The 24,602-nt window shown below is 46.0% G+C and overlaps 1 protein-coding gene across 1 annotated transcript in view; it reads right to left on the bottom strand.

Moving 5' to 3' along the window:
• Positions 1–24,158, bottom strand: part of ACBD6 (acyl-CoA binding domain containing 6) — a 63,269-nt gene extending 39,111 nt beyond the window's left edge. The window contains exons 1-3 of the mRNA XM_069979347.1: positions 23,766–24,158; positions 13,337–13,401; positions 3,480–3,576 (exon numbers count right to left, since the gene is read on the bottom strand). Coding sequence (XP_069835448.1) covers positions 3,480–3,576; positions 13,337–13,401; positions 23,766–23,981 — 378 coding nt within the window. The 5' untranslated portion in view covers positions 23,982–24,158. The remainder of the gene's footprint in view (positions 1–3,479; positions 3,577–13,336; positions 13,402–23,765) is intronic.
• Between the last annotated feature and the right edge of the window lie 444 nt (positions 24,159–24,602).

Genomic DNA, 24,602 nt, shown 5'->3' with positions numbered 1-24,602 from the left:
TCTAATGTTCTATATGTCACCATAACTTGCAACTTATTATGTCATTTAGACTCGCTCAACAAGGTTGAGCTTAAAGGAGAAGTCCGGCAAAAATTTTTATTCAAGTATTGTGTTGCTCCCAAAAAGTTATACAAATTACCAATATACACTTATTACGGGAAATGCTTATAAAGTGCTTTTTCCCTGCACTTACTACTGCATCAAGGCTTTACTTCCTGGATAGCATGGTGAGGTCACGACCCGAATCCCAGGGCTGTGCGGGCTGTGGCTGCTGAAGAGGATAATGGCAGAGGGATGCTCAGTGTCCCTCCAGTGCCCTGTGTCCCTCAGTGTCCCCCTGCCATCACCCTCTCCAGCAGCCACAGCCCGCACAGCTCTGGGAGTTGGATCGTGAAATCACCATTTTATCCAGGAAGTGACATCACCATGTTATCCAGGAAGTGAAGCCTTGATGCAGTAGTAAGTGCAGGGAAAAAAGCACTTTATGTGCATTTCCCCATATAAGTGTATATTGGGGATTTGTAGAACTTTGGGGGGGCAATACAATACTTGAATAAAAATTTTCGCCAGACTTCTCCTTTAAAGGGGTTATCCAGGAATAGATAGCTGCTTTCGCCCAGAAACAGTGCCACTCTTGTCCTCAGTTTCCTCGGTTCCATTAAAATAAATGGAGCCTAGTTATAACAACACATACAATCTGAGGACAGGAGTGGCCAGTTTCTGGAAGAAAGCAGATGTTTTTGGTCTGTGTGAACCAAAAGGTATTTTGAGACAGAACATTCATTGTCTATGAGAGCTGCCAGAGATAGAGCACTGTACTAAGATTTTCCTGTTTACAGGTGCAGAAATCTCTATGTGAGCGAGGTTAGCAGACATCCAAAAACTTGCCACAACAACAATCCAGTTCAGGTGAATAGAACAGAATAACTTCTGTAACTAAAACCCATATGTGACTCTACCCTCACAGCACTGCCTCTACCCTCGTAACCCCTCCAGTGGGAAAAGTTTTCACAACCCTCAACAGAAAAAAAACCCCAAACCACGACAAGCCAGCAGCACATTGTAGCAGTTGTGGCCATCGGAGTCCGGGCATATTTCTAGGTCTGTACTGTGGGTAACTCAGGCTTAATGAAATCTGCAGTATCTGGCTACTGTGACGTCCCCGTGAGCTCTCCTCTATATAGAAGGTTAATCAGCGATTGCATGTAATGACTTTTTAATCAGGTTGACAATCCAGCCATAGATTAATCCTCCGTACTCGCTGCACGAGGCATCATACAGCAGTAAGTGATCTAATGGTAATCTATAAAAAGGTAGGGCTGAACAGGATCATATATATATATATATATATATATATATATATATATATATATATATATATATATATATATATATATATATACACACACACACACACATATACACACACACACACACACAAGTCCGTCTATCGAACCACCCATCCACCCCCCCCAATACACACACAGGGTAGGTTAGTTTGCATTTTGCCCCCCATCACTGTCAGTTCTGTGTCTGTAAGATAGACGTAAAAAGGCATTTTCACCTGTATTATATCCTATACTGCAGGTTAAAATATTGATGTATATGTGGGGCATCACAAGGTTGCTAGGTACATTGGTTTTACCCCAATATGAAATTTGTATGTTCTCCTTATTTCTATGGGTTTCCTCAAAAACGCACACGGAGAAACACACACACACACACTTTATCCCCAAAATAGCACCACCCCTGTCCTCAGGCTGTATGTAGTATGACAACTCAGCTCCGTCTGCTTCAACAGAACTCAGCTGCAATACAACAAACAGCCTGAGGAGTGGCAATTTTCAGCCAAAACCAGGAGTGGAATAAAAACACAGAAAGGCTATGGTCACAAACTACTGAAATTGAGTGGATGGCTGTCATTTAATGGCAAATAATGTCAGTTGTTTAAAAATAACAGCAATTGTGTTTTCAATCCACTCCTGGTTTTGGTTGAAAAATACTGAGCAAAATACTGTGTGGGAACAAAGCCTTAATGTAGAATTTAGACTGAGCCTCGTGTGTGCGTGATGAGATTCTCTGTACAGCTCTGCGGATTAGGTTGGTGGTATATACAAATATTATAATAGGTCTGCCGTTCTCACCATGTGTTTTATTTTCCTATTATAGACTTAAACAGTATAAAGTTGAAAACGGGAAACAATCTGTTTAGTGCGGTGTACAATTATTACCAGTGATTATTTAGAATGAGTAGGTTTTGAAATAGGTGAACTATTACCTCACATATTACCGGTCTGGTGAGCATATTTATTGATAGTAGAGATGTGCGAACCAGGTTCGGATTCAAAACCATCCGAACCAGAGCGCTCGGGATTTGATTAGCTGGGGCTGCTGTACTTGGATAAAGCACTAAGGTTGTCTGGAAAACATGGATACAGCCAATGACTATATCCAGGATTTCCACATAGCCTTAGGGCTTTATCCAAGTTCAGCAGCCACCGCTAATCAAATGCCGAAAGTTTGGGTTCGGATCGACTCGAGCATGTCTGAGGTTCGCTCATCTCTAATAGATAGTCATTTCTGCAATAATGTGCAAAGCTAAAACAGTCATACCCCGAGATGTTCTCCACAGGTCAAAATTACATATTTGCAGTACACCACAATATTACTGGTTTGGAAGTTTCCTGACTTTGCCTGGGGCTATAGCACCATCTAGTGGACACAGGTGGTAATGCATATACAGATATAATTACAGATGCTCTGGATTAATGGGAAAGCTTCCTACAAAGTGGTCAAAGGTTAATACAGTAGGAGAATTCGAAACCACTTTACAAAGGCTCAAGGCTTACTTATCGATAAAAAAAAAAAAGGCCAAAGACCAGGAGGGGCCTGATGTCTGCCGCTCTGTGCACTATGCAGTCTGGATTTTTTGCTATACTGTTTATGGTATATGCAGGTTACCCTGTAATTCAGAGATAACAATGGATGACTTGGGATAGTTAAAAAAAAAATAAAGAAAAGGCCATAAGTTACACTGAGGTTAATGGGGTTAACCAGACTTGTGACAGCAGCATACAGTGGCACAAAACATAATGATCCCCTTGGCAAATGCATCGATAGCCTCTACACCCAGATGGGCAATGAGACCGAAAGACGACAAGGTATGTAGTTCAATGTTAGATTTGCACTCACACTAGGTTCCATTTTACTAGAAATAACAGATCCTGACAGACAGGTTCCAAATTCCCCCAGACAAACAGCTCCCAATGCCTTTAAAAAGAGATATTTCAAATGGTATTTTCAGCGACACACACAGTAATATATAAATATATTTTAAAAAATTATATATATATACACACACACACACACACACACACACACACACACACACACACACGCGCAAGCCAGACCACTGGTTTTAGAGCAGAGTGGTGGTTGGTAACCTAAAGGATATTAGTCACATTACATTCATACTGAACCTTTGGTTTCCAGTCTGGATCTAGCTTCTTCACAGTTTCAATGTAATCTCGCATGGCTTGCTGACTGCTGTAATCGCCCAAGGATTTCCACGCTTCCCTGCAAATAAGAGGGGAACAATTTAAAAAAAGTATTGAACTACAGGCAATATAGAGTCAACAATTTGATTAAAAAACAAAACAAATTATTTCAGGCCACTAAACCACCAACCAGCGTGTCTCTATAGAGCTGGGGTTTAGAACCTGATCCTCCTCTCACTCAACATGGAGGAGTTCAGAGGCCACCATACACATCAGATCAATGACGTCAAACTTGCAGCCCTCCAGCGTTTGCTGAACAATTCTCATCATGCGTGGACAACTAAAGCTTTGGATTTGGCTGTCCGGGCATGACAGGAAATGTAGTATTGGAACTGCTGGAGGGTCGTAGTATTGGAACTGCTGGAGGGTCGCAGTTTGGAGACCCATGCATTAGATCAATGTCAAACCCACAGCCCTCAAGCTGTTGCAAAACTACAAATCCCATCATGCCTGGACAGCAAAAACTAACACTTTGCAACGGCCTGAGAGCAGCAAGTTCGTGCATTAGACGGTCGGCTGGTCCTGCCAGAATCTCCAGTTTTGGCTGACATTTGCCTCATGTGTATAGCCTTCTAGGCCTAGCTTTATACAGAAACACAGTAAAGATTTACATTTCATAAAGGTCACGTCAATGATGAAGGCGCAGAATATCGGCAGCACACATTGCTCCTTCCACCCTGAAAATTGACCGACTATACATTAAAAGAGCGCTTACTCCTCATGTGTATTACAGAATGGCCAGATCCATAATCTCATTTATAGACTGCCATTATACAGGGTACCTGAATAGCATCAGGGAATATAAAGAACAATGCAAAAAATTAATAACAAAACAAATTAAATAGAGCATGTGAATGGGAAGGTAGCCACCTGAACTGACTGCGGCTTGTGGAAATTAATTAAATGGAAGCTAGAATTCAGGGTGACTGGGCGATTCTCCTATCAAATGGACCTGTCACAAGGAATTAACCTGACGGGGTAGGCGGAGAAAGAAGCAGATGATACAACTAGGATGGCAGTGGTGACTTGTTGCTGAGAAGTATAGTGTGCTAATGTGAATAACTTGGTTCTGACACAACTTTTTGGATTGTTCTTTACTGACATCTATGGAACTTCAACGGCTGCTAAATGCTCTGCTCACAATGGTGAAAATCATCCAAAGCGGCACTAAAAGTAGGCCATAAAGGTAGATGGTTTTCTCAAAGAAGATGGGCAGCATGTACGATAAACGTCTGGTCTGGATAAGCGGTGGTCTTTTTAATGAATCCTAGACATTATACAAAGGCGCCGTTCTAATGATATGCTACACTAAAAGCGAATGTATCTGATGGTACATTCGCTTTAAAGAGGTTTCCTGTATTAGAACATAGTTGCTCTTTCTTCCAAAAAAAAAAATTAAAAATTCCATACCAGTTTCTTTTATCACAACAGTGCTATATTCAATTCAATAGAATTAAAGGAGAAGTCCGGGCCATAACCAAAAAAAGAATATATACTTACCCGTCCCTGTGCAGCATCATGACTCTCGGACCCTCGCTGGGAATGCCCACTCTGCCAGTCAGTGACTGAGGTGGGACACCACTGATCTGCTGAGCAGGTACTTTTCCCCACGTTGTGACACTCAAGGAAGTCGGGAGTGAAGCAGCTCAGCAGGGGCACAGATATGGGTAAGTATACAATCAGGGCTGTGGAGTCGGAACTAGTTTTGGCTGAAGTCGGAAAAAATGTACAGACTCAGATTCCAGCTTTAGGGTGCCTTCACACCTACCGTATCGCAGTAGAAAATCCGCTGCGGATCCGCAGCAGATTTAACTAAATGAATGAATACAGCATTAAATACGCACTGTCAAATCCGCTGCGGATCCGCAGCAGATTTGTAAGTGCGGATTTAGTGCTGTGTTCATTCATTTAGTTAAATCCGCTGCGATTTTCTACTGCGATACGGTAGGTGTGAAGGCACCCTTAAACAAATCTTAGAACAATTTAAAATTGAGTTTTGATATGAATTTTATAAGCTTTGCTCATCAATATATATTATGAGCAAGAGTCTAATAGGACACTGACCCTATTAGATAAGGGTGGTCGGGGAATATATCAGTAATAGGACACTGGCCCTATTAGATAAGGGTGGTCGGGGAATATATCAGTAATAGGACACTGGCCCTATTACATAAGGGTGGTCGAGGAAAAGTTGTTGTTCACTATTTGGCAGTTTGTTTCGGAGCTGGAAGAGTCCATTGTGTGGTGGGAGATCTGTGCTGTTCTCTTCCTGGATGCTGGATGACTGTATATGAGCAGCAGTGTAATATGAAGATATCCTGTGTAATATAGAGGAGGAGAAGACATAAGTAGTGTAGCAGTAACCGCTGTCCTCAATGTGGTGTTTTCTCTCTGGGAGAAAATTGTGTGTTTTTCTTCAGTGTTCTATGGCTGCAGGTGTGTGTGTGTGTGTGTGTGTGTGTGTGTGTGTGTGAGTGAGAGTGCATGTGTGCTATGGCTGCAGCAGGCTGTGTGTGTGTGTGAGTGAGAGTGCATGTGTGCTATGGCTGCAGCAGGCTGTGTGTGTGTGTGCTATGGCTGCAGCAATCTGTGTGTGTGTGTGTGTGTGTATATATATGCTATGGCTGCAGCAGGCTGTGTGTATGTGTGTGCGTGGTGTGCACTATGGCTACAGCAAGCTGTGTGTGCGTGTGTGTATGCTATGGCTGCAGCAGGCTGTGTGTGTGCTATTGCGTGCCCCCACAGTGACCTTCTATATCACTATGTGGGACCCCCTGTATATCACAGGGATCTGGCATTGTTAGCAGTGTTTCTTCAAGTATGGTGAATATTTAGTTAGAAACATAGAAGACTGTCAGCAGGAAAAGATCACCTGCTCCATCTAGTCTAGTTCTGAGTAGTTCAGGACATGGAGGCTGGAGACTGGCTGCATCCACTGCACACACAGGAGAAGCTGCTTTATATACAGTATTCCTTTATTCACTCAGAAGTCATCCCAGGATCATGTAGGACATTAGGGAGAAGCTGCTGAACCAGTGTGATATATAACTCTCCTGGTATATGACCGGCTATTTATGAAGGAACAGGAGTCGGAGTCGGTCCTGATAAAATTCAGAAGTCAGAGTTGCGGCTTACCAACTCCACAGCCCTGCGGGGCATCCTATGCTACTTGGTGGTAGTAATGTCTAACTTCATGAGGGTTGGCAATAGGTTGTATAAAGTAGTGTTTTACAAACAATCAAGTTCCCCCATGTGAGGAGATGCTTCAGCCAAGTGCCCCCAAGGTACCCCGATTAGTAATGTTGCATTTATAAGGCAGAGATCACATAGAGACTGTCTCTTGATTCCCAGATCAGATCCCCCATAACAAATTTCACTAATCTGTAGGACCCGGTAAAAATGCTCAAGTAATGTCAAATAATGAAGTACCCTTCCCTCATAATAATGCCTCCTTTCCAATAACAGCAGCCCTTGTGGCCAGTAATAATGCCCACCCTGTAGCTAGATGCATTGCTTTCTGCAGCCAACTATGTCCCCTTCATCTAGGTAGGACACATACAACCAAGTATGCCCACTGCAGCCAGATATGCCTACTGTAATTAGATACACCCCCTTTTAGTTAGGTATGCCCATGCAGGGCTCCAGATGGCGACCAAAATGGTCGCCAATGCGACTAATATTTTGCAAATGGCGCCCAGATTTATTAATCTGGGCGCCATTTGCGACTGGCCCCGGCGGCGGCGCGCTGTCTCTTTAAGTCCGGTCCCCGGCTGATGCGCGGCTGCCGGGGGTGTCCCGTCCTATCCCCGGCAGCGCGGCGCATCAGTGAGCTGCCTGGGGCCCTGACTTCCGGCACAGGAAGCGCGCGTCAGAGACGCTTCCTGTGTCAGAAGTCACAGCCCCGACGTACAGGGAGCTCACTGACGCGCCGCGCTGCCGGGGATAGGACGGGACACCCCCGGCAGCCGCGCATCAGCCGGGGACCGGACTTAAAGAGACAGCGCGCCGCCGCCGGGGACAGCGCCTGAAGAAGAAGAGGATCGCCGGGGGAGCGGGTTGTCAGGTGAGTTTGTGTGTTTATTTTTTTTAAATACTGCTTAGCATAGAGGAGGAGGGGGGGGGGCATCTATAATGGGGGGAAGAGAAGGGGGGGGCATCTATAATGGGGGGCATCTATAATGGGGGGAGAAGAGGGGCCATGTTCAAGGGGGGGAGAGGGGGCTAGCTATAAGGGGAGGGGGCATCTATAATGGGGGGGGGGAAGAGGGGGCATCTATAATGGGGGGGAGAGGGGGCATCTATAATGGGGGGGAGAAGGGGGCATCTATAATGGGGGGGAGAAGGGGGCATCTATAATGGGGGGGGAGAAGGGGGCATCTATAATGGGGGGGGAGAGGGGGCATCTATAATGGGGGGGAGGAGGGGGCATCTATAAGGGGAGGGGGTATCTATAAGGGGGGGAGAAGAGGGGGCATCTATAATGGGGGGGAGGAGGGGGCATCCATAAGGGGAGGGGGTATCTATAAGGGGGGGAGAAGAGGGGGCATCTATAATGGGGGGGGGAGAAGGGGGCATCTATAATGGGGGGGGAGAGGGGGCATCTATAATGGGGGGGGAGAGGGGGCATCTATAAGGGGGGAGGAGAGGGGGCATCTATAATGGGGGGGAGAGGGGGCATCTATAATGGGGGGGAGGAGGGGGCATCTATAAGGGGAGGGGGCCATCTATAAGTGTAGGGCAAACTGGCTGCAGACACTGGGAGATAGATATATGCACAATTATTATTATCAGGGCCCCTCAGGTGTCTGTATTGTAGGGGGTCACTTGCATTAGTCACTAGGTGAGAGATATATCTATCTATATACACATCTTGTGGGGGGTCACTATGGCTGCAGTCAGAAGTCTAGCTCAGTATGTATAGACTGTTGCAAGCTTTTAAAGGGAACCTGTCACCCCCGGTGCCGAGGTGACAGGCTCCCAACCCCCGTTAGAGCCCCCTATACTCACCTCATCCCGCCGGGTCCCGCTTCTGGAGGTGGTCAGGTCACGGAGATCTCAGCCGCTGCAGCCCGGCGCGCACACTGAGAGATGAGTCCAACGCTCATAGAGAATGACGGATCGCTGGACTCTCCCGTCATTCTCTGAGCGTTGGACTCATCTCTCAGCGCACGCCGGGCTGCAGCGGCTGAGATCTCCGTGACCCGACCATCTTCAGAAGCGGGATCCGGCGCAATGAGGTGAGTATAGGGGGCTCTAACGGGGGGTTGGGAGCCTGTCACCCTGGCACGGGGGTCAACAGGTTCCCTTAAGTTCAAGTTCAGAAGAGTAAGCCTCATTAAAAGCTGAAGTACTGAGTCAGACTGTATATGGTTGTCAGACTGTATATGGTTGTCAGACTGTATATGGTTGTCAGGTTGCAAGTTTCCATGTTGAACATTTTCAAACTAAGAAAAGAGAGAATCTAAAGGAGGAGGATGCTGCCGCGGCCTCTGCACACAGTAAGTCCCATGTAACATAACATTAATTTTACATGGTTTAAAATGTTGGCGACCAAATATTCTATTTGGCGCCTAAATTTTTCAGGTTAGGAGCCAATGGCTCCTAGGTAAATTTTTTAGTCTGGAGCCCTGCCATGGCGCTGGATACATCCCTAGCCAGGTATGTCCCCTGCAGCCACATAGACGCCCCTTTCTGCTAGGTATCATACTTGCAGCCAGATATGCCTCTTGCCGCAGGCTATGTCCCCTGGCCGCCAGATTTGAACCTATCAAGGTATGCTTCCTGCAGCCACATGCATAATCACGCCTCTATGGGCGTCATTCACAGCCCCGTTACTGCATCATCCAGGGGGCGGGGCTGGGACTGTGTAACTGAGATCCAGCATAGTGGCTGCCTATCCCCCCTGCACTCTATGTGTGAAGCGGCCTCTCATACAGGCAGCTGCTGCTGTACACAGCGTCTCTGAATGAAGGATCTTAGCCCAGCTTAAGCCAGCACAAGCCAAAGCAGTGTTATTCCTGGCTACACAAGGGTTAAAATCATTCATTCCTTCATAGAGCAGCACAAAAGAACATGTGGAAGGAGAGCAGGGGGAGGGGGGAGAAGAGCATCCCGAAATGAATGATTTTAACCCTTGTGTAGCCACCAGCACAGGAACACCACTGCTTTGGCTTGTGCTGGCTTCAGCTGGGCTTAGATCCTTCATTCAGAGACGCTGTGTACAGCAGCAGCTGCCTGTATGAGAGGCCGCTTCACACATACAGAGTGCAGGGGGGATAGGCAGCCACTATGCTGGATCTCAGTTACACAGTCCCAGCCCCTCCCCCTGGATGATGCAGTGTCAGGGGGCTGTGAGTGACGCCCATAGAGACGTGATTAAAGCCAAATCCCGCCCCCCGAGACCGTGACTACTTGATCTGAACGTGACTACTTGGAATGATGAAACACCCACATGACTACCTTCCTGGAATTAGCATACGGCGGGGACAAGATCAAAGTATGATTTTGGATTGTGCGGGGGATCAGGGGCAGCTGCTACAGACATATGTGTGGAAAGTGTGTTAGAGGGTGTATTAGCACAGATTATTGCCTCCATATCGATTTTTCATGTGATTGGTTCCCTTTAAGGCCTCTTTACACGGGCTGGCGCTGGTTGGCTAATCCCATTTTTAGTGCAGGTATTACAATCATTGCTATTTGACCGCACATCTTAGGCTGGGTTCACACTACGTTTTTGCAATCAGTTTTTTTCATCTGTTTTTTTTTTTGTAAAAAAAAAAAAAAAAAAAAAAAAAAAAAAAATGGATGAAAAACGAATGGAAAAAACGGATGCGTGTGTGCATCCGTTTTGACCTATTTTTCCATTGAATTCCATTATAAAAAAAAATGGATCAAAACGTATCCGTTTTTTTAACGTACACAAAAATGAGGTAGACTACGTTTTTGCGTAGGGCTACGTTTTAATCCTTTTTTTTATGGAATTCAATGAAAAAACGGATGCACACACACGCATCCGATTTTTTGCAAAAAACAGATTGTAAAAACGTAGTGTGAACCCAACCTTAGGCTGCATTCACACGTTCAGTGTTTTTCCTGGTCTGTGATTGTGGTCTGCTAGCTACCTCCGTGATCCGTGCAAAACAGTCCGTTTTGTCATCAGTTTTGCATCAATGTCAGTTTTTTTCACGGATCGGTTTTAAAGCATTTTAAATTACATTGGTTACATCACATCCGTGTTTTTCACTGTGTAGAAAGTAATACGTCACAGCTCTGGTGTCTGCTGTCCGTGCATGATGGCAATTTTAGTTTTCCAACAGCTGGAAGGCTGCACGGTTCAAACCTGTGATCTAACAGGATCCTTACTTAGCAGCGATTACTTACATACATTAAAGGGATGCAATAGTTATTATCGATTACCTATTATAAGACTCAGAGCTATATTGGTACAGCTAATAGTAATCTCTGTAAACTACCATGGTTAGGTTTGTGTGGCGCCCACATATTGCTCTTGCATTCCTGGTGCCAAGAGCCCAATGTTGAACCACTATGCTGATGCCAGGGTTACTTCAGTGCCAAGATGAGATGGCCTGGATCTGATGGCAGATTGATCTCATTGACCTAGTGTTATCCATCAGGCTTGTCCCCTATTTCTTTGCACTGCATTTCTTGTCAAGAGTTCTACTAAAATGAATTTTTAAAAACGTGAAAAAAAAATTGAGCAAATAAATAACACAAAATAAGCTTTTTTCATCTCTTAATCTCTTGCTGGCCTAGAGCCATTGCTCTGCTCCTGCCCATAATCCTTTGTTTACTAAGCTGCAGTGATGACACGTGCCCATATCCATGACCGCTACACTGACCTTTGTGGTGTACGTTAAATGTTAAGCTTTACGGTCATTTTAGACATGTCGCACAGACACATTTAGCTTTAGTTATAACTGGGTGGCGCGCTTCACTTTCTGGCTTGTTGTTAGTCAAGATTAGGACACGTCCTCTTGGTGTAAATATGTTTCTGCAGAATTAGGGTTAGGTTATATAGGTTATATAGGTTAGGTAGGTTATTCCTACATTCCGTATTTTATGTGCCCTAAAGACAGGGAAGCCCTGTAATGGAGTGTTTCCCCGCCGGGCATGATCTAGCAATATAATGCCGGGAGCGGAGAGACAGTCCAGGACAGGGTTTCCCGATGCCTATGGCCCGAAAAATACGGGATGTGGCAATAAGCCGTTAAAAGGAGCAGTCCGGCGCAAATTTTAATTAAAGGATTGTATTGCCCCCAAAAGTTATACAAATCACCAATATACACTTATTACAGGAAATGCTTATAGGGTAGCTTCACACACACCGTATCGCTGTGGTTGCGCAGCAGATTTGATGTAAATAACTGAACACAGCATCAAATCTGCACCATCAAATCTGCTGCGCATCGGTCATGTGTGTTAGCACCCTTAAAGTGCTTTTTCCCTGCACTTACTACTGCATCAAAAAGGATAACATGGTGATGTCACGACCCGACTCCCAGAGCTGTGCGGGCTGTGGCTGCTGGAGAGGATGATGGCAGAGGGACGCTCAGTGTCCCCCCAGTGCCCTGTGTCCCTCAGTGTCCCCCTGCCATCATCCTGTCCAGCAGCCACAGCCCGCACAGCTCTGGGAGTCGGGTCGTGACATCACCATGTTATCCAGGAAGTGACATCACCATGTTATCCAAGAAATGAAGCCTTGATGTAGTAGTAAGGGCAGGGAAAAGGCACTTTATAAGATTTTCCCGTAATAAGGCAACACAATACTTTAAAGGAGAAGTCTGTAGAAATTTTTTATTAAACATTGAAAAAAAAAAATAAAGATAAATGAGCAAACCTCACCTTACCAATCCTCTGACACACACTTGTCCTAGGAGATGTGACATGTATGAACACTAGAGATGAGCGAACCTGGAGCATGCGCGAGTCGATCCCAACCCGATCTTTCGGCATTTGATTAGCGGTGGCTGCTGAAGTTGGATAAAGCCCTAAGGCTATGTAGAAAACATGGATATAGTCATTGGCCGTATCTGTGTTTTCCACATAGCCTTAGAGATTCATCCAAGTTCAGCAGCCACCGCTAATCAAATGCCGAACGATCGGGTTCGGATGAAAACCGGTTCGCTCATCTCTAATGAACACACATCATTGTTAGAGTCTGGTAGCCAGAGACTGGTGTGTGATCAGGAAAGCATCAGTAGGGGACTGGTAAAAGCAAAAGTTGCCTTTATTTATGTTACCCACATGCAGAATTTATTGTGGAGCTAGAGGTAGGCTGCAGCAAACTCTTACTTGCAAATCTGATTGCAGATTTTTCTCTTTCCTATTGAAGGAATACTAATCTGATGCAGGCAGGGGGTGAGGGAACATAATAAAGAATGTGTACTTACTTGCCTCCCGGCTTACCCCCGCCTACATTCTCTAATTTGTGCTCCTGCAAAGTCACAGGATAGGGGACAAGTATAAGATTGCAGGGGGCCGATCTCCGTGCCTCACAGCTCTTTTTTATGAATGGAGTCCCGGGTCGCCGCATGACCCGCAGCTCCATTCATTCTCTAAGCAGCCACCAGAGAGCAGAGTACAGCACTCGGCTCTTTGCCACCCATGATCTCATGCTTACCCCCCCTATCCTGTGTGAAAGGCAGGGTGGTCATGGGAATGACCAGCAATGCAAAACTTTAATTGGTTTAAAAAAGAAAAAGTATATATATATATATATATATATGTGTCAATACAGTTAAATAGATCCATCATCTTACCATTTCTGCCTTCCTTCAAAATCAAAGAATCCTGGTTTGGACGTTGTACACTTGCCAACCTTCACCTGCCAAGCACAAAACATAATATTTTGGTACAAAGCAACATATAAATACTGGTGTCGAATAGGGAGGTTAAATAAAAAGACATCCCCCCCCCCAACTGACTGCTAAAATAAGTATAGAAGTGTTCCGCTTCCCCCAATGTCTCCTCATTTCTGCAAGACACAGGCTTTGTAGACTTTCTATAGAAAATGTCTCCTGCAACAAGGAGACCATGGGGACAAACAGTGATCACCCAAGGGCTTCTCTCGGTTTTAGTGATTGTGGGCGCTCAGCACCCAGACTCCCACTGATCAGAACTTTCTATGTGTCAAAGGTTTTTTTTAAAGGGTAATAACACTTTAAATACTTTGCAATACTAAAACACTTAAAGTGTCACTGTCGATTTATTTTTTATTTTTTTTTGCAGAAATCAATAGTCCAGGCGATTTTAAGAAACTTTGTAATTGGGTTTATTAGGCAAATATGTCATTATCTGCATTCAAAAAGACTTTCCCCAGGAAACCCCCCCTCCTCTCTCATTCACTGCTCATTATCAGGAAATCATGACTCTTTTACATCAGATGTACCCTGTGTAACCTATGGAGAGGGGAGAGGGGAGATTAGTCAGCAGCAGAGAACAAAGGATTACACAGTGGGAGCTGTGTGAAAGCCGCTATTCAGGAGGTCAGTGCTGACTTCAGAGGAGATAGCCCAGTGAGGTAACTGTAAATTAACTCTTTGCTGTCTTGTTTTGGTGCCTCATCTCCCTCCACCCCTTCATAAGAGAACCATGAAGACTGGGGGGAGAACTTCAAACTGCTTTTTCATGATAAAAATGCATTTTTCGGCTAATAAACCCAATTACAAAGTTTCTTTAAAAAAAAAAAAAAATTGCCTGTACTATTGATTTCTGCAAAAAAAAAAAAAAAAAAATTTAAACGTGAGTGACACTTTAAGTGTAAATGGTAAAATGTTTGTGTCAAAATAGACAGATGTATTCTAGAAGCAATTCCTTTATTAACAAATAATAGATATACATTTGTAACCTTTCACTCGCAGGCCCCTGTCACAGAGACATGTCAAAAGTTTAGATTGGTTAGGAACTCCCTGCTTGGAACCCCTCCAATCACTATCAATAGCGGGGGAAGCACCGGCAGCAGGTTCCACTCCCTGGCTCAGTGCTCATTTCAACTGATTGGAGACAGGCTACATTATAATGGTCCTTTTACACGGAACGATTTATCGTTCGAAGTTGCACGATATCGATCGAATTCGAACGACAATCGTACGTGTAAACACAGCGAACGATCAAACGACGAGCGATAAATCGTTCATTTTGATCTTTCAACATGTTCTCAAATCATCGTTGATCGTCCGCAAAAAATTCGCAGATTGTTCAGTGTAAAGTCTTTCAACGATTTCACCTATGTGCGAGATAGGCGTAAACGATCCATAGCGAATTTTCCGTACGAGTATCGTTCCGTCTAAACGCTGATCGTTATAAAAAAAACATTGTTCATTCGAAATCATTAATCGGGCGAATTATCACTCCGTGTAAAAGTACCATTAGTCTATATAGACCATCTTATGAAATCAGTGGGACTTAGTGCTGAGCCCTGCTACATGGACACCTGAACTGCTTGAGCGACAGGTCATAGGTTTATTTAACTGCCAGTAAGGTTAGGTTCACACTGAGGAATAGGTCAGGAAGTCAGCTTGAAATTCCTCCCGTAAAATATGTACAGAGCAATTGTGTTCAATAGGATTTCCGTTTGTTGGGAATTTCCAAGCAGAATTTTCTGCTGCTGATCTGCTTTCTGCCCAAAGAATTGACATGTCAATTCTTTGGGCGGATTCTGCTAGAGGAATCCTAGAGAAGTCAATAGGGGCTTAAATTCTGCTTGAATTCCGCTCAAAGTCTGCCTAAATTCTGCCAGAGCTGAATAGGCGAGGAATTTCAAGCAGAAAACTTTCTTCTACAATTCTCAGTGTGAACCCAAGAGCATCAAATCCCCCACTTTCCTTCAATCTGTCAATTACAGCAGTTGCCACAAGGGGGAGTAAGTTTAAAGTGAAAAGCATTTTTTTTTTTTTTTTTTTTTTTTTTAATATAGGAAGTAAGGCATGAACTACAGGAGGCCTGTACACTGAGCACATAATGCTGCAACCAATCACAAGCTTAAAGGGGTATTCCACTCACGCCCGGCACCCAGATAGGAGACATAACTGACAGCTAAGTATATCTGCCAGAAAGAGTAATAGAAGCTATGTGGTAGGATGGGGAACCTGCGGCCCTCCAGCTGTTGCAAAACTACTTATCCCATCATGCCCAGAGAGCTCGGTATCCGAACAAAACCAGGGGGATAACTGTCAGCTGCACTGATGTTCAGCTGACAGGTGTTTGGGAGGCAGGAGCGGGCGGCTATTTAAACTTGCCGCCGTGCTCCTGTCCTCTCAGCTGCGGGGGACACCCTGTAAAGAAGTGGGGAATCCCATCATAATGATGGGATTCCCCACTTCTTTACAGGGTGTCCCCGGCAGCTGAGGAGCAGGAGCACGGCGGCAAGTTTAAATAGCCGCCCGCTCCTGCCTCTCACTGCGGGAACGCGCTGTAAAGAAGCCGGCTCTTAGCACTGTCCTCCTGTCTCTCCCTACCAGCCCCCCCGCCGGCCCAGAGCATTTTACGATACACTTACACTTACCCAGCCTGTACACCTCTATAGCCTGCGACGCGCCCCGCTCACCAGCGTCTTGCTCCTGCTGATCCCCGCCGCCTCTGCAGACTCTCCCTTATCCTGCAGAGGCGGCGGGGAGCAGCAGGAGCAAGAAGCTGGTGAGCAGGGCGCGCCGCAGGCTATAGAGGTGTACAGGCTGGGTAAGTGTATCGGAAGATGCTCCGGGCCGGCGGGTCGGCTGGTGTGGAGAGACAGGACTGTGCAGGGAGCCGGCTTCTTTATAGCACGTCCCCGCAGTGAGAGGCAGGAGCGGGCGGCTATGATGGTATTCCCCACTTCTTTACAGGGTGCCCCCCGCAGCTGAGAGGAGCAGGAGTGCGGCGGCAAGTTTAAATAGCCACCCGCTCCTGCCTCTCACTGTTCTGGTGAACATTAATTGGTTCTCACACTCCGTAAGAACGCTCCATCACATTTACATTGTTCCCTATGGGAACTTACAGCTCGGTTCTCGAACTGCTCGGTTCTGGAACAGCCTTCCAGAACCGATTATGTTCGAGAACCAAAAGGTGTGTGTGGGTGTATGAAAGGGGTTGTCCAGTGAAAATATTTTCCTTTCAAATCAACTGGTGTCAAAGTTATATAGATTTGTAATTTACTTCTATTTAAAAAATCTTCCCATACTTAGCTGCTATATGTCCTGCAGGAAATATTTTCTTTTCAGTCTGACAGTGCTCTCTGCTGCCACCTCTGGTCGAGATAGGAACTGTGCAGAGTAGGAGAGGTTTTATATGTGAATCCCTATAGAAAACCTCTCTAGCTCTGGACAGTTCCTGTTCTGGCCAGCAATGTCAGCAGAGAGCACTGTGTCAGACTGAAAAAAAAATAAAAAAACTTTCCTGCAGGACATACAGCAGCTGCTAAGTATGGGAAGACTTTAGAGTTTTTAATTTAAGTAAATAACAAATCTATATAACTTTGACACCAGTTGATTTGAAAGAAAAAGATTTTTGCTGGACAACCCCTTTAATAGGTTTATCCAGTATAGCAGGACTCCGCCAGCTGGATATTGCTGCATGGCATAGTCAGGGCCCCCACAAAACCAGTACTACAGCCTCTTTACTCCCAGGTTTGGTGGGGGTCTGGGCCTTTCTATGAAACTTATCCCAAAACGTGTGTTTTATGTAAGGAGACTAGACTATAGGCTTCATTAGGTACGATGAGTGATGATGATCTATATACAGGACTGCGGAATATGTTCTACTAGAAGGTAATAAAAAGAGACTACTACAATGACCTAGAAAAGCATACATATAGGTCTCTTTCTAAATCCATGGCATATAGGCCTGGTATACACTACCGTTCAAAAGTTTGGGGTCACCCAAACAATTTTGTGTTTTCCATGAAAAGTCACACTTATTCACCACCATTCGTTGTGAAATTAATAGAAAATAGAGTCAAGACATTGACAAGGTTAGAAATAATGATTTGTATTTGAAATAACATTGTTTTTACATCACACTTTGCTTTCGTCAAAGAATCCTCCTTTTGCAGCAATTCCAGCATTGCACACCTTTGGCATTCTAGCTATTAATCTGTTGAGGTAAGCTGGAGAAATTGCACCCCACACTTCTAGAAGCAGCTCCGACAAGTTGCATTGGTTGGATAGGCACTTCTGGCGTACCATACGGTCCAGCTGCTCCCACAACAGCTCAATGGGGTTCAGATCTGGTGACTGCGCTGGCCACTCCATTACCTATGATAGAATACCAGCTGCTGCTTCTGCTGTAAATAGTTCTTGCACAATTTGGAGGTGTGTTTAGGGTCATTGTCCTGTTGTAGGATGAAATTGGCTCCAATCAAGCGCTGTCCACTGGCTATGCCATGCCGTTGCAAAATTGAGTGATAGCCTTCCTTATTCAGAATCCCTTTTACCCTGTACAAATCTCCCACCTTACCAGCACCAAAGCAACCCCAGACCATCACATTACCTCCACCATGCTTAACAGATGGCGTCAGGCATTCTTCCAGCATCTTTTCATTTGTTCTGCGTCTCACAAACGTTCTTTATGATCCAAACACCTCAAACCTGGCTTCATCCGTCAACAACACTTTTTTCCAGTCTTCCTGTGTCCAATGTCTGTGTTCTTTTGCCCATCTTAATCTTTTTCTTTTATTGGCCAGTCTCAGGTATGGCTTTTTCTTTGCCACTCTGCCCTGAAGCCCAAAATCCTGCAGCCGCCTCTTCACTGTAGATGTTGACACTGGTGTTTTGCGGGTACTATTTAATGAAGATGCCAGTTGGGGACCTGTGAGGCGTCTGTTTCTCAAACTAGAGACTCTAATGTGCTTATCTTCTTGCTTAGTTGTGCAACGCAGCCTCCCACTTCTTTTTCTACTCTGGTTAGAGCCTGTTTGTGCTGTCCTCTGAAGGGAGTAGTACACACCATTGTAGGAAATCTTCAATTTCTTAGCAATTTCTCGCATGGAATAGCCTTCATTTCTAAGAACAAGAATAGACTGTCGAGTTTCAGATGAAAGTTCTCTTTTTCTGGCCATTTTGGGTAAATAAAAGGTATATTGCACGTGTAAAACAGGCACTCCCGTATAACAAATGAAGCATTATAAGAGTACAAAAAGTTACAATCATCTGTGTCATCATCTTTAAGAAACCATAACCCTAAACAGGCTAAATTTCTCACACAGGAGTAACAGTAAATGCAAGGCACACACATCTACGACAAAACACCAGGAGTTTTCTGGCCATTTTGGGCGTTTAATTGACCCCACAAATGTGATGCTCCAGAAACACAATCTGCTCAAAGGAAGGTCAGTTTTGTAGCTTCTGTAACGAGCTAGACTGTTTTCTGATGTGTGAACATGATTGCACAAGGGTTTTCTAATCATCAATTAGCCTTCTGAGCCAATGAGCAAACACATTGTACCATTAGAACACTGGAGTGATAGTTGCTGGAAATGGGCCTCTATACACCTATGTAGATATTGCACCAAAAAACAGACATTTGCAGCAAGAATAGTCATTTACCACATTAGCAATGTATAGAGTGTATGTTTGAAGTTATCTTCATTAAAAAGTACAGTGCTTTTCCTTCAAAAATAAGGACATTTCAATGTGACCCCAAACTTTTGAACGGTAGTGTATATGCAGCAGAAATTACACGCAGGTATATGTCATCACCATGGAAGTGATGCCGATGTATGCCGAGGTGCATTGCTGCATGCCCATTCACTGTAATGGCCACTTCCAGAATGTATACATTTACTTAGTGAGTGACGTAGCTGATGACATGTGGGCCATTAAAGTAAACGGGTCCTCGGCAGTGTGCTTCAGCATACAGAGGCATCCTTGTTTTGATGGGATGTGGATGTAGACCTGGGACACGCTGCATTAGCAGTATGAACCCACCCGAAGGCTACGCTCACACACAGTATTTCAGTCAGTATTTGTCGCCACGATCGAGAACGGTACAGACATTCACTTACAGCCATGCAGTACAGAGACACAAACAACCTGCAAGCTATGCTGTGCCCCTTACTCGGCCACCCCCACCCACCATGACCTCTCCTGAGACATCAGCCAGTTACACAGTATAGAAGAAAGCTTTAGTAAACTGGGTCACAGCCTCCTATAAACCTTAGGGATTCTGAAGTGATGTCTGACGTGCAGCCACCTGCAGCTATATTAATCTGGGATGAAGAATCACACTAGATGCTTAAAGGGGGTTATTTGCTATATATAGAAAAATCACTCACTGGTTTCTAATGTATTTATACAATCATATACATGTATTTACCTACAATACATGTATTTAAAGTGTACCTGTCGTTATAACTTTCAAAATCTAAATAAACAGTAGATGTGATATAAAGCAAGTTTGCAGTTTGCAATTATTTTTTTTTAGTTATCGTTGAAAACACGGCACTTCCTGCTTTCTGACTCTTTCTCAAAAAACAGGAAACAGTCAGAAAACAGGAAGTCCTGTGTATCCCCGGCCATCTGAGCGCTCACAGAGAGAAGGCAGTCATGGGACTGATGGACACAGAGCCGTGACTCTCTGTACTGGTCGGAATTCCTGTGTTTAGTCTTTTGTTTTTCAAATAAGCACAAGTCAGAAAATCTGCCTTCTGGAGACTGGAGCTGGATTTCTGGAAAGTACAGCTTTGTTTTACACCATGATAACAACTAAAAAAAATAAAAATAATGAAGTATACTGCAACATCTCACATCTACATCTACATTTCACATCTAGTGTTGATTTACCATATTTTCCGGCATATAAGACGACCCCTGACTTTTAAGAAGATTCTCAGGGATTCGTCTTATACACCGAGAAAAGTTAACCTCTGCCTGACCGCAGCAGGGTTTACTAGCTGGAGCCCTGCTGCGGTCAGATCTGTGCTGTTCTCTTCCTGAATGCCTGTATATGAGCAGCAGTGTAATATGAAGATATCCTGTGTAATATAGAGGAGGAGGAGGAGAAGACATAAGTAGTGTAGCAGTAACCTCTGTCCTCAGTGTGGTGTTTTCTCTCTGGGAGAAGATTGTGTGGTTTTCTTCAGTGTTCTATGGCTGCAGCTTGTGTGTGTGCGTGCTATGGCTGCAGCAGGCTGTTTGTTCGCTATGGCTGCAGCAAGATGAGTGTGAGTGTGTGTGGTGTGCTATGGCTGCAGCAAGGTGTGTGTGTGTGCGTGCGCTCGCTATGGCTGCAGCAGGCGGAGTGTGTGTGTGCATGCTATTGCGTGTCCGCACAGTGACCTTCTATATCACTGTGTGACCTCTATATCACTATGTGTGACCCCTCTCTATATCACTATGTGTGACCCCTCTCTATATCACTATGGCTGACCTCTATTTCACAGGAATCTGGCATTGTAAGCAGTGTTTCTTTAAAGGAGACCTGTCACCTTGTTTCTTTATAGTGGTCGCCCAATACAGCGGGGATGCGGCCATTTTTGAACTCCCCAACTGTATGGGGCGACCATAACCGGTGTAAAGGACGATCCCCGACTTCTAAGAAGATTTTTCGTTCTAAAAAGTTGTCTTATGTGCCAGACAATACGGTAGAAGTTATAACGACAGTGACGCTTTAAAGCATTAGGGTCACACAGTGGGCCCTGTCTCATACAGTTGACTCGAGCAGCGAGTTGTGGAGTGAAGAGCCAAGCTGCACACTTCCCCTATATATATCCAATGAGCACAGTGGGTTTCAGCAGTAAGACCCCCAACCAATCAAATCTTTTCATATTTTAAAATTTTTGATCGTTCGGGGCTTGTGCGTTTTAGGGTTTTCAAGTTGGCAAGGCAACCGTACGATGCCAAGGAAGAGCCATTCACAAAGTGATTTCCAATTAATAGGACTCCTCTGTGTGATTTTGTAACTGTGTAACTTTATTAGTAACATGACAGGATTACCCAGAGACTGTTGTGCGTCGTGTTTAACACTAAAACCTACGGACACCTAGGAATGAATGTAACATTTTGTACGGTAGACTCCAGTTATCATTGAAGTCCCTCAGACATGCCCTTCTCTCATGAAGGAACTTTTAAAGACATACTCCGCAGAAAAAAAGAAAATACTGGTGTAAATGAATTCTATTAAAAATTATTAAAAACAAAAAAATCTCCAGTCTTCCAGTACTACTTAGCTGCTGTATGTCCTGCAGGAAGTGGTGTATTCTCTCCAGTCTGACAAAGTGCTCTCTGCTGCCACCTCTGTCCATGTCAGGAACTGTGCAGAGCAGGAGATTTTTTTCTATGGGGATATGCTACTTCTCTGGACAGTTCCTGAGATGGACAGAGGTGGCAGCAGAGAGTGCTGTGTCAGAATACACTTCTTCCTGCAGGACATTCAGCTGCTAATAAGTACTGGAGCAGTTGAGATTTTGAGAATAGAAATAATTTACAAATCTTTATACCTTTCTGACACCGGCCAATTTAAAAACTATTTTTTCCTCTGACACAGGGATAGAACGACACAGTCACAGGGAAGCCAGTGCCGCGGTCAATTTTTCGAACCGCGGCCCGGTTTCACCGTATTTTTCCACGGTTACCGGCCGGTGCTCAAGCACTGGAGGTAGGCCGGCCCGCCCCCAGTGGAAGGGAATTCCCTCCCCTCTATGACTCTGCATCCGATTACTTAATTAGCGGGCATGGCGATCGGACCGTGCCAGCTAATAGCTGTGCGGTACATGCGGTACCCGGGGGGGGGGGGGGGGGCGGCAGTTCAGAGCGTGGCCCCACTCTGAACACCCGTAGGCGGCCCTGGACATGGGTCGTCTAGGGGTTAACAACCTGACGTCAGCTAGAGACAGTTGTAAGGTTTTAGTTTTTTTACAGTTAACTTTATTAGCATGAGGACGTTACCTGGAGACAGACAGCAGAGGGATATATAATACACAATGATGAAGCTGCTGGAATACACATAATACCTATTATTCCTATTCATGTTACTCTACTGCCAAATGAATGCCAGGGGTCACATGATGTGCCAGATCACATGACTGACACCGCTTCTATTCATCTAACCCATTATAGGATGATCAGTAGGCTTTCCACTGGTAAGAGATTGGTAATAATATGTCAATATTACAAAATCATAGGATTTCTTATTCTGTACATGAAATAACCATAAACTGGACCATCCCTTCAAAGGCATGTGTGGTGCTGATACAGCGGGCAATCCATCTGGCATGGTGGCGCATTCAACTGGCACTGCTACAGGAGACGCCACTGTGACAACACTGCCTGGTACTATTATAGGACCCCACTGCACCAGGCACGTCTGGGAGGATGGCACTGCTGATGGCGGATGCACTATGACCAGCAATGCAGATGGGGGTGGCAATGGACTTGTATTGTTGATAGGGGTCACATTGCTCCTGGCCCTACTGTTGGGGATAGCAGTGACAACATGGATGGCACTGCTGATGGCAGACAAAACTGTGCCCGGCAGTGCTGGAGAGGTTGGCACTGTGTTGAGCATTACCAGCAATTGTGGTTGCACTGCTGATGGGGAAGGTACTATGACAGGCTCAGCTGAAGGGTGCCCAGCGCCACCAGTAATTGGGATGGCACAGCTGGAGACCGTGGCATGGTGCCCAGAATTACCAGTGACTGCTGCTGGGTTACATGGCGGCACACAGAGGGACGGCAGGGGGAGGCGGCGGCACACAGAGGGACGGCAGGGGGAGGCGGCGGCACACAGAGGGACGGCAGGGGGAGGCGACGGCACACAGAGGGACGGCAGGGGGAGGCGACGGCACACAGAGGGACGGCAGGGGGAGGCGGCGGCACACAGAGGGACGGCAGGGGGAGGCGGCGGAACACAGAGGGACGGCAGGGGGAGGGGGCGGCACACAGAGGGGCGGCAGCGGCACACAGAGGGACGGCAGCGGCACACAGAGGGACGGCAGCGGCACACAGAGGGACGGCAGCGGCACACAGAGGGACGGCAGCGGCACACAGAGGGACGGCAGCGGCAGGCGGCGGCACAAAGAGGGGCGGCAGGGGGAGGCGGCACACAGCGGGATGGCAGGGGGAGGCAGCACACAGCGGGATGGCAGGGGGGGGCAGCACACACAGGGATGGCAGGGGGAGGCAGCACACACAGGGATGGCAGGGGGAGGCAGCACACACAGGGATGGCAGGGGGAGGCAGCACACACAGGGATGGCAGGGGGAGGCAGCACCATTACCTGCTTGTACCTGGCATACAGGTAGAGAAGCTGCTGTGTGGTCGCCACATGGGCCAGTTTCTGGGCATGCTGTGCCGCCTGCTCGAAGTGCCCGCGCAGCTCTTCGTCCTCCTCCTCGTCAGCCCTCTCCTCCAGCAGGAACTCCCCGAGCTCCCCGTATCCCCCAGAACAGGCCTCTCCGGAGCTCGAGTCATCCAGCACCTCAGGGGACGCCATGTCTGGGCCTCACAGAGGCTCCGTGCACATAGCCGCTCCCCGGCACCGACCTCCGGTCACGGCTCCGCGCTCTATCGCTGTCTATCCGCACACAACCAGGATGCTCCGGCTCCACTGACGTCCTGATGTTTTAAAACTGCCAGGAAGCACTGCGCACGCGTGCGAAAACCTCGCTCCGCCGCGAGCATGCGCGACATAGAGGTTTAGTGCGCATGCGTGTTACAGGCGCCGGGGATCGCCGATGAAAGACGAGAGGGAGCGAAGTGCAGGTGTATGGGGGCGTCTGGTAATGAATTGTGTGCCGCATAACACCGCCTGTTAGTGCCAAGCCAGCAAATCTGTGGCTCTCCAGCCTGCTGGGAGCTGTAGTGCTACATGTGTAAGAATAACTGCAGACTATATTAATATATGTTAAAACTTGATTGTTAAAGTGAGTCTGCCACCTCCTGATACTTACCCGGCTGGTGGCACTGCTGGATAGACATAAAGGAAAGCATTCAGAACATGTCTCTCTTGTCTGTGTCTTTATTTTCATAAAAAGTAAATTTTTGTGCGCATTATGTCAAAGAGGCGGAGCCTATAGTTCCCTGGGCCCTAGTGCCCTCACCTTGCAGAGGGCTT

Source organism: Dendropsophus ebraccatus, chromosome 8, assembly GCF_027789765.1.
Source record: "Dendropsophus ebraccatus isolate aDenEbr1 chromosome 8, aDenEbr1.pat, whole genome shotgun sequence".
In the NCBI taxonomy this organism is placed as follows: domain Eukaryota; kingdom Metazoa; phylum Chordata; class Amphibia; order Anura; family Hylidae; genus Dendropsophus; species Dendropsophus ebraccatus.
Note: the sequence above shows the minus strand (reverse complement) of the source record. Positions and strands in the feature narration are given on the sequence as shown.